Below are 10,098 nucleotides of genomic sequence, written 5' to 3' on the forward strand. Positions count from 1 at the left end.
TGGTTAGTCTAAGCAAGACACCAGGGAGAGCCCGTCAAGGAGAAGATTGATGGAACCATCTGCTTAAAAATGAAAAGCTCCCCTGGGGAAAAACACAAAGTTTAAATAAGGTAGAAAGATAAGTAACTGGGGATGAGACATACAATGCATCACCAATGAAAATTAATATCCTTCATGTAAAAAGTTTTTACGAACTAATAAAAGATATTACTAGACCAGTGACAAACTTATTAATAATAAAAAATAAAACATAAGCTTTAGGGCTTCCCTGGTGGCGCAGTGGTTGAGAGTCTGCCTGCCAATGCAGGGGACACGGGTTCGAGCCCTGGTCTGGGAAGATCCCACATGCCGCGGAGCGACTAGGCCCGTGAGCCACAATTGCTGAGCCTGCGCTCCGCAACAAGAGAGGCCGCGATAGTGAGAGGCCCACGCACCGCGATGACGAGTGGCCCCCACTTGCCGCAACTAGAGAAAGCCCTCGCACAGAAACAAAGACCCAACACAGCCATAAATAAATAAATAAATAAATAAATAATTAAAAAAAAAAAAAAAACTTGGCTTTTTTAAAAAAAAACCCAAAAACATAAGCTTTATTTTCCATTAATCTGATTGGCAAAGCTTACAGGATCATTACCCAGTGCTGGTAGAGGTGTAGGGAGAGGGATACTCCTGGGCATGCTGCTGGTGTGTGCATTGGTGTGACCTACCGGGGGATTGTAAAGCAGCTGCGTGTGTTGAACGCCCTAACCATGTGGAATTTTCTACCCTGAACTCCACTCCCTCAAGTTTATCCTCAGGAACAGGGCAGTGAGGGTGGTCAGAGAGGCACTGTTCATAAAGAGGACGCTCAGAGACGCAAGAGGGAAGAGATACGGGGATGGATACATGTGTATGTGTAACTGATTCACTTTGTTATAAAGCAGAAACTAACACACCATTGTAAAGCAATTATACTCCAATAAAGATGTTTAAAAAAAAAAAAAAAAAGAAAAGAGTATGCTCAGAACAATCTCCACACCTCTCCCGTCGTCTGCCTCACCCAGCCCGGGGCTCAGTAGAGGTCTGTGAGCCAGTGACCTTTTCTGGTCGACAGAGTTCTTTGGCCCCCAGTTTCACAACAGTCTTATGAGATCAGTCATGCCACCCACTGGCCTGAGGAGCCCTGTCCGTCTGTGAGTGACCTGCAAACATACAGGGCAAAGTCTGTGGTTAGGAATGGAAAGGGGCTGTTTCGGGAGCAGATTGCTGATGCTCCCTGGGGGTCTGAGAAGGCTTCCTGGAGGAGGTGACAAGCTGCACTCTACAGGGCCACGTGGGGCTGGCTAAATGAAATCAGTGGGGATGGCAAGTGGGGAGCTGCAGGCCAAGCAGAGAGATTGCCGTGGGCAAGGCTGCGGAGGGACAGGTGTGATCGGGGGAAGTGGTATCTGTATTTCCTAGGCTGTGGATATACAAGCTGAGACGCCAGAACATAGGAAGACTTGGATTTTCCCTGGAAGCTTCGCCAAGTGTGCGGCCCGTGGGTGGGCGGGGTGACGAGGGTCTCCAAAGGCAGTCCCTGTTGCTGTCCCTCCTGACCGCTGGGTCCTGTCCCCCCGCAGACTGAGAAGGACATCCTGCTGCGGCCCGAGCTGGAGGAACTGAGGAACGAACATTCTGCGCGCTTCAAGCTCTGGTACACGGTGGACAGAGCCCCCGAAGGTGAGCGCGCCCAGGCGGGTGGGCTGGGTGGAGGCGCCGGCCCACGCTCGCCTGGCGGAGCCCTCCGCCGTTGCGGAGGCTTGTGCTCGCATGGTCTCCTTTGGTGCTCATCACTGGGGCCCTGTGAGAGGAAGGTGATGAGGAAAGAGGGATTACAGAGGGAACGCAAGTGCCCCACAGCACACAGTGAGAAAAGCCCAGAGCTAGGGCTTGAGTTCACACCTGCCTCCTCCAGAGCCCCAGACCTTCCCCTGCCTGCGCTGCTCTCAGCTGGACAAAGAAGGCCGGCGTTCTCCCCTTGGGCTGGGGCTCACTCGGGGGCAGGTCTCCAGGGCCAGTGCTGGGGGTGAGGGTGAGTGTTTCCACGTTGCAATGTATACCCTGTAAGGCACTTTACACCCATTTTCTCTCTAATCATCAGCCCTGGAGTGTGGGCTGGGCTGATGTACAGTTACCTTCATTCTACCTGTCCAGGTGTTTAAACTGTTTGCCAAGGTCACATAGGAGGTGGTGAATGAGGGCTGCCCCTGAAACCTGAAACGAGGTTGCCCTCTGGGAGCTAAACTCTACTCCATTCTCCTGCCTTAGGTAGATGTGGCTACAAAAAATATCTTAACTTCTTCTCTGTTGTAAGAAAAGCAGCAGCTGAGGCTTCTTGGTAGACAACACCAGTGATGTTTGGCTTCAGGGTTAGGAGACTATAGGGAGTGGTGGGGACTGTGGTGAATTGGAGAGCATCTGCCTGTGCAGAGGGGCAGCCCCGTCCCAGCTGCGGGCAGCCCTGCTGTGCAGGAGTACCGCCCTGGAGGCCAGCCTTTCCATTTTTCAAGGGAAGCTGGGGGCCTGAACTTTCATGGGAAATTTTTAAATATTAGAAACTGGACATTTTCAAAGCACCCACATGGGCACCAGCTTGCTGCCACACTGCCCGTGCTTTGCCTCCTGCTCCTCACACAGCCACCGGTTCCCTGGGACTCAACCACCACAGTGTGGGGAACAGGCCACCCTCTGCTTCCCCCAGAAATGAGCAGGCAGGCTCTGGGGGTACCCATCTCAAGAGGGTCCATCCCTGAGAGAGGAGCCACCCTCCTGGGTTGACCAAATCAGATCCTGGGCCCCCTGGTGGATCCGTGGACCCGACAGTCTTGTTCCGGGGCCTCTGGCTGGACCAGCCGTCCTGGGCCCACCCGCGTCTCAGTGAGTCTCCTCCTGGTCAGACCCCTCACTCTGTGTGTTCCCGAAACCAGCCTGGCCCGAGCTGATGTTCTAGTTGGGGAAGATGAATGGGAAACAGGTTTATTAGTAAATTATAAAGTACAGTAGCAGGTGATTAGTGAGACCCAGGAAAGACAAAGTAGAGTCATAGAGAGTGGAGGTCGGACAGGAGGCACTGGTTCTGGGAGTCCGAGCTTCCAATAAAGAAAGGAGTAGTCATCTTGTACCCACGTCTTGTTCAAAAGGGGAAAATGAAAGCTGGTTTAGCTCCCTTCTGGTTGCAGGTTCTAGAGTGTGGTCAGGTAGGCTCATTGGCCACGGTGGGCGTGTCCTTGCAGGGGCTTCTACCCCTGTTGCCTGCACACGGCCTGGCCGCAGGAGGAGTGGACACTGCCCTCTGGTGGTGACACCCGGCAACGCCTATACCGAAGTGCCTCCTGGGGACAGTTTTAAGAGTAACCAGTTACTGGCCAAGGAGAGATACAGTTGGGAAGTCTCCCGGTATTTTACACTAACATTTATTATTACCCTGACCACAGTTCGAGAGTAGTTCGGGTACTGCCGTAACATTAGGTATAAGCTGAAAAGGGTAGGTGCTGAGAAGGAAAATGGTACCAGGCCAGCGGGCAGTTGTGGAGCTAAGCAAAAGAACAGGGGAGAGGGGCCAGCTGACTATGTTTCCCCTACAAAGTCACCTTCAGTATACATGTAAAGAAAAATACACTATCTAAAAACGTCCTTGTGAAATTGAGATGTGTCTTACACACCTGTACATTCATTACACTAGCAAATATGGTTTAGTCCCATGCAGTTTTTTTCAAAGTAATTTTAGATCTGTTAATAAAATGTTATCTACCTACCTATGTCCCGCCTTGTTCCAGAGGGATTTTAGGCACCTTACAAAGACTCATAGAGTGAGTCAGAGTGGTATAAATGGAAAGTGGGAGTGAAAGAAAAACAAGGGCAGGGCCATCGAATGGAGCTGGGACTGAGGTTTGTACAGAAGCAGGGACTTTGATGCACACTCGCTGTGGGTGGCCACGTGTGTCACTCTGAGCTTCCCAGCAGCCACAGTGAAAAGGGAGATGTGGTCAGTTACTTAGCTCAGTGTCCGTGAGGTAAAGAATTCCCCATTGCTCAGCACAGCAGACTCTTCCTCATCCCAAGACCAGCTGGGACCGGCTTGGCCCCTCGCAAGGGACCCCCCCATGGAGTGTACATGATGTGATGCAGAGAGCATTGTCCGCCGTGATGGGGGAGGACAGCCCTGAGCGCAGATGTGGAAGCCAAGGCGTAGATCGGAGCCAGAGCGGAGCCGGGCTGGGTGCCGCCTCCTCCCCCTCTCTTCGGGCCCCAGTCATCAGAGCCCCATTCTCCTGGCAGAGCCCTGACAGCCTGCCGTCCTCGTGGGCCCACCGTGCGCCTGGAACTGGCTGGTCCCCATCCCTGAGCAGCCCCTGCTGGCAGGTCAGTCCTGAGGGCCCGGGTAGGACTAGAGCCCTGCCAGCCTCGGGGCACCAGCAGTGACTTGTAGGAATAAAAGGTGGCTCTGGATCTCAGGTGAAACCTGGAGACACACTGTGCGTGTACATGTGTGTGTGAAAGACAGGGAGGCCAGCAGGACCTAGAGGAGCTGTTGCTGCCCCGAGGGTCCTGCATCTGCAGCTTCAGCCTGGGTCCTGGCCTTGCTGTTTTCAGGCTCACCGATTGCTTGTTTGGGACGCATTCCTTTACTCATTATTTATTGAGTAACTACTGTGTTGGGGGCTGTCTGGGCACTGGGACCACAGCTGTGGACCAGACACAGCTCCTCGTGTACCGACACGTAGTAGAGGGAAGAGTCAGACGGTGGGCACAGGGCCGGTAGGTAGCATGGAGGGTGGTGGGGTAGGAAATGTCACCCTGACCAGCCTGGCGCTGGCTGGGGGACCTCTGGGACCTGGGGCTAACGTCCCAGCCCTGTCCATGCCTTTTTGTGTGACCTGGGACAACTCAACTCTGGGTCCTCTTGGCCTCAGTTTCCACATCTGTAAAACGGGATCAGTAACCCCTGCCCTGTCCGCCCACAGGGCGGTTCTGAGGGCCACATGAGAGGCCAGTGGAAGTGAAATGCTTTGCACGCTGTGAAGCGTGGTGGGGGAACGTTGATGGGCTTGCCTTTGTGCTACAGGTGAGCCAGGCTTGGGGGCAGGGGATCAGGGTGAGGGTTTATTTGGCTCAGCCTCTTCATTCTTCAGTGTTTGTGGAAAGAAGGGAGGAATTCATGGCACAGGAACTTTGTCACGGAGGAGAGGGTGCTGGGCGGGTGGGCAGTCAGCAGTTGGTCACACGGCCGTACTCGGGCTCACCTGGTCTCCCACCCCGCAGCCTGGGACTACAGCCAGGGCTTTGTGAACGAGGAGATGATCCGGGACCACCTTCCGCCCCCAGAGGAGGAGCCGCTGGTGCTGATGTGCGGACCCCAGCCCATGATCCAGTACGCCTGCCTGCCCAACCTGGACCGCGTGGGCCACCCCAAGGAGCGCTGCTTCGCCTTCTGATGGGCCGGCCCTGGCCACTGGCTCCGCCCCGCACTCACCGCGCCCTGTCGCCCTGTCTGTACCCACCCCTCCTGCTGTTGTTTGTTAACACCACTCTCCCCCACGTCTCCTGCTGCAGCCGGGTTCAGCCTGGCCTGCCCGTGCCTGGGAGGTCACCCCGCTGGGCTGGCCCCCGAGGGGCCCCTTTGGGAGCAGGGCTCTGTTACAGGTGGCCGCTGTCGGCCACCTTTAGGGCAGATTCCTGTCTGGGCCTCACTGGAGATGCCCCCCCCCCGCCCCCGCACAAAACACACACACTACTGGGCCGAGGCTGCCAGCACCATGCTGCCCACCCTCCCCAGAACATACCACACTCTGGAAATAAACACAAATATACGGGCAGCCCATAGCTGCAGGTGCCAGGCCCCTACCCACTGCCTGCTTCAGGGCCACAGCCAGGCCTCAGCACCTGACACTACGTGATAGGTAACACCAAAAAGTCCTCTTGACAGGGGCTGCTGGGGTGAGAGGCTGCCCCAACCCCAGGGCACAGCAGGCCCGGCCAGCAGGGAGTTGGGCTCTCCCTGGGGCTGGACTAGGAGGAGGGGGCTGACCAAGGGCCCTTCCATCTGGCACATGGGCCCTCCCAAAGCCTTAGCATTTCCCCAAAACACCAAAACATTCGGGCAGCTTTGGGAGTTCCAAGCAGTCGACCTCTGATCGACCAGCTTGGGGTCCCGGGCCGCCAGTCCTGATGGGAGAGCTAAGATGATGTGTTTATCCCTCTGTCCCAGACCCCCCTCCTGCTGCCCTCACCCCGGGTGGGGGAGATTTTGAGCAGAGCCTCTTGTCTGAGGGACATTCTCAGTGGCCTCGACGTTGCCTTTAGACCACAGCGTGTCAGCCTCTTGCATATCGGCTTTTCAGAGTCATTTATGAGCAAACATAACGTTGAAGTAAAACTTTGCTAATCTGAACACTTTTGCAGTTCCTGGAGGCTCTGTGACCTACGTCATTGTGGGGAAGGGAGTGGGGGAGGAAGGGGCTGTGTAGGGCCTGGCTTTTATTTCTGTTTGTTTGTGTTTGTAGTAGAAAATTTGGGGACTTCCCTGGCAGTCCAGTGGTTAGGACCCTGTGCTTCCACTGCAGGGGGCCTGGGTTTGAACCCTGGTCGGGGAACTAAGATCCCACAAGCTAATGTGGTGCAGCCAAAAAAAAAAAAAAAAATTGGGAGAGTACAGAAGAGTATATACAGGAAAAAAAATGCCGGAATCTAGAGGCCAACACTTAGAACTTGGATGAAACCACATCATCCACTGTGTGGCCTCTGCTTTCCCCCTAATGTCAGATGTGCTTTCCCCCTGTGGTCAGAAACTCACCATAGGCCCAGATGGATCATGATTTTTTTATGTAGCAAATCCCTGTTGTTGGACAGTTAGGCTGTTCAAAGTTTGCGGATTTTGTAAATAACAGTGGCCATGTTCACCCTCCTCTTTTTTTTTTTTTTTAATTTATTTTTACTTTTGGCTGCATTGGGTCTTCGTTGCTGCTTGTGGGTTTTCTCTAGTTGTGGCGAGTGGGGGCTACTCTTTGTTGCGGTGCGTAGGCTTCTCATTGCAGTGGCTTCTCTTGTCGTGGAGCACGGGCCCTAGGCACGTGGGCTCAGTAGTTGTGGCTCATGGGCTCTAGAGCGCAGGCTCAGTAGTTGTGGCGCACGGGCTTACTTGCTCCGCGGCATGTGGGATCTTCCCAGACCAGGGCTCGAACCCGTGTCCCCTGCACTGGCAGGCGGATTCTTAAGCACTGCGCCAGCAGGGCAGTCCTTCACCCTCCTTTCTGATGACTTCTTTTAGGGTAGATACCTGGGAATAGATGGAGTGTGGACAGTGGGGGTCCAACTTTTAACCCTCCCCTCACACCCAGCCTTATTCACATCTCAGCCGTGTTAAAAGGTGTCCCCAGTCCCAACTTTGGACAGCCCCGTGTGTCCCCAGTGTTTTCCTTTTTACTCTGTCCTCTGGAGAGCCCTGAGAGAAGTAGAAGTCAGTAGCACCTCTTTCCGACAGGGAGAGTGAGGCTCAGGGCAGTGAATGGCTTTCAGGGTGGAGGTCGGGCCTGAGGCAGGGCCCGAGGCAGGGCAGGTGTCGCCCTGTCCTCGGGAAGCTACAGGTGAGGAAGGGAGTGCCTTCATTCATTCAGGCACTGTTCCAGGGCCAGGGCTGCTCCAGACACACCCTTCCCTGCTCCTGGGGTGCTCTCGAGAAAGACACTATACAAGTAACAGGTGATGGGAAATGCCAAGATGGAAGTTAAAGACGGGACAGTGTGGGGCTTCCCTGGTGGCACACTGGTTAAGAATCCGCCTGCCAATGCAGGGGACACGGGTTCGAGGCCTGGTCTGGGAAGATCCCACATGCCTCGGAGCAACTAAGCCTGTGTGCCACAGCTACTGAGCCTGCGCTCTAGAGTCTGCGAGCCACAACTACTGAGCCCATGTGCCACAACTACTGAAGCCCACATGCCTAGACCCCGTGCTCCGCAACAAGAGAAGCCACCACAATGAGAAGCCCGCGCACCGCAATGAAGAGTAGACCCCGCTCACCGCAACTAGAGGAAGTCCCTGTGCAGCAAGAAAGACCCAACGCAACAAAAAATAAAATAAAATTTTTAAAAAAGACGGGACAGTGTGGGAATGAGGGCTGTTCTCAGAGTTGTGCAGCAGGAACTCCCTCTGAGGAGGTGACTTTTGTGCTGGGATGTGAAGGGAGGGAGCTGGCCCAGCTGTGGTAGGTGTTCAAGGCGGAACAGCAAGTGTGAAGGCCTTGTGGCTAGAACAAGCTTGTGGAAGAAACTTCCAGAAACAGATCAAGGAAGGCAGGTGGCTGAGGGGACAGTGAGGATGAGACTGGAGAAGGAGGCAGGACTAGGGTACTCCAGAGGGAGTGACCAGCAAGTGCAGAGGCCCTGGGACACAGTGAGGGCCAGTGTGGCTGGAGTGGAGTGGGGAAGAGGAGAAGACGGGGGAGTTCACAGGAGGCCTCGGGGCCGGGAGCCACTTTCCCCTCTCATCTCTCACTTTCCATTCTGTCTCTGGCCCTCGCACATCCTGGAGCAGGGCTGGGACTCCTCAGTGGGCAGGGGCAGGACTCAGCCTGGGCCTCTCAGGCCCTGATGGCTCTTCTCCACACCTACTGTCTGCTGAGGGCTCTGCTGAGCACTTGACACACATTCGGGCTCCTGGTGCCTGTCCCCGTCTGGAGGGTAAGAAAACAGGCTTGAGGGTTGAGACTTGCTGCACACTGCCTGAGCCCACAAGAGGCTGTCTGCTGAAGCTGGGAAGAAGGGCATAAATTGGACCTGGTCCCTACTCTCTTATAAGTCTGTCTCTCCATCTGTAAAATGGGTGAGTAAAGAGGCCCGTGATTCTCCACCCTCTCAGACGTGACACCATTTAAAAACATTTACAACAGCCCCTTTACTCTCCTGAAGTGAAGTCACCACTGATATCACCTACCTATACAGAATTTTTAAAAAACACCAAGGGGACTTCCCTGGTGGTCCAGGGGTTAAGAATCTGCCTTCCAATGCAGGGGACGCAGGTTTGATCCCTGGTCAGGGAACTAAGATCCCACATGCCGCGGGGCAACTAAGCCTGCGTGCTCTAGAGCCTGCGTGCAACTACTGACCCCACGCACTCTGGAGCCCGCGCTCCACAACTGGAGAGGAAGCCCTGAGCGCCACAACGAAGAGCCTATACACATCACAACTAAGACCCAACGCAGCCGAATAAATAAATGAATATTAAAAACAAAAACGCAAAACTCCAACTTACATTATAAAAGCAAAAAAGGAAAGGACTTTATAAAATGATGCACATTTCAGCATGTAAATGCTGGCCCCAAGGCCCCTAGACGGAAGCATCAGGAGTCTGCATGGACGCAGGGTCCCTGCACTGGCGCAGCCCCTAATGCCGCCCGCCTTCCCCGCTCTGCCGACAGGGGTGCGGTTTTCCGAGGCGGGGCACAATTGTTGGGTAGTCTCCAAATAAGGCGGGACCCAGTTCCTTTGGCTACAGCGCAGGTGCATTGCTGGCAATTCCATATTTGTTTACATCAGGCAAAAAGTCCTGCGTGTTCATACAAGAAAGGGAGCGAAACCCAGGATCAAAGAATCGTTAAGCGGCCCCTCCGCCCCGGGCATTGGGAGAGCCAGCGGGACGTCCCATCCCATCCCCGCCTCCACGTGACCGGATCCTTGCCGTTCCGACAACCAAACACGACCCCACGAAGTTCCGAAACGCTTCTGGGGGCGGGCCATCGCGCAGTCACAGAATTACATGACATCAATGACCCTATTGTGGTAGTTTAAGGAGATTTAAGCGCTATTTTTACGCTTCGCTTTCTTCGTGTGGAGGCGCGAAAGGGCCTTAACTCCCGCGCTCCTCTGGTCCCTTCCTAGTTCTCCGCACCTGCCCTCCGCTGAACAGCCGGCCCGCGGCTGGTTCCTGGTTTCCGCGTTCTTTCCCGGCACCCACGGCAGGGAGGCGTTAATAGTCCTGTTTCACGGCTGAGGAAAGGAGGGCGAGCCAGCACCCAATCACGGTTGCGCAGGCGGGACCCTGGATTTCCCTCCTCGGTCTGGTTCCCAGTCTTCACTAGCTCGT

General features: G+C 54.7%; 1 protein-coding gene and 1 long non-coding RNA gene across 4 annotated transcripts in view; one reads left to right on the forward strand and one right to left on the reverse strand.

The window, feature by feature from the left end:
- CYB5R3 (cytochrome b5 reductase 3) overlaps positions 1-6,412 on the forward strand; it is a 24,942-nt gene extending 18,530 nt beyond the window's left edge. For both annotated transcript variants that reach the window (XM_082420693.1, XM_082420694.1), the window contains exons 8-9: positions 1,602-1,701; positions 5,284-6,412. In XM_082420693.1, the coding sequence (XP_082276819.1) occupies positions 1,602-1,701; positions 5,284-5,456 (273 nt within the window). In that variant the 3' untranslated portion in view covers positions 5,457-6,412. The remainder of the gene's footprint in view (positions 1-1,601; positions 1,702-5,283) is intronic.
- Positions 1,708-10,015, reverse strand: LOC309641078. 2 transcript variants are annotated; one of them, XR_014252507.1, is made up of 3 exons: positions 9,904-10,015; positions 8,512-8,689; positions 1,708-1,822 (listed from the first exon to the last, which is right to left on the reverse strand). It is a non-coding gene; the product is annotated as an uncharacterized lncRNA (long non-coding RNA). The 2 variants fall into 2 exon arrangements; XR_014252508.1 differs by lacking the exon at positions 1,708-1,822 and adding an exon at positions 6,029-7,297.
- Between the last annotated feature and the right edge of the window lie 83 nt (positions 10,016-10,098).

Source organism: Balaenoptera physalus (genome assembly GCF_965194825.1).
Source record: "Balaenoptera physalus genome assembly, chromosome: 13".
NCBI classification, from domain to species: Eukaryota; Metazoa; Chordata; class Mammalia; order Artiodactyla; family Balaenopteridae; genus Balaenoptera; species Balaenoptera physalus.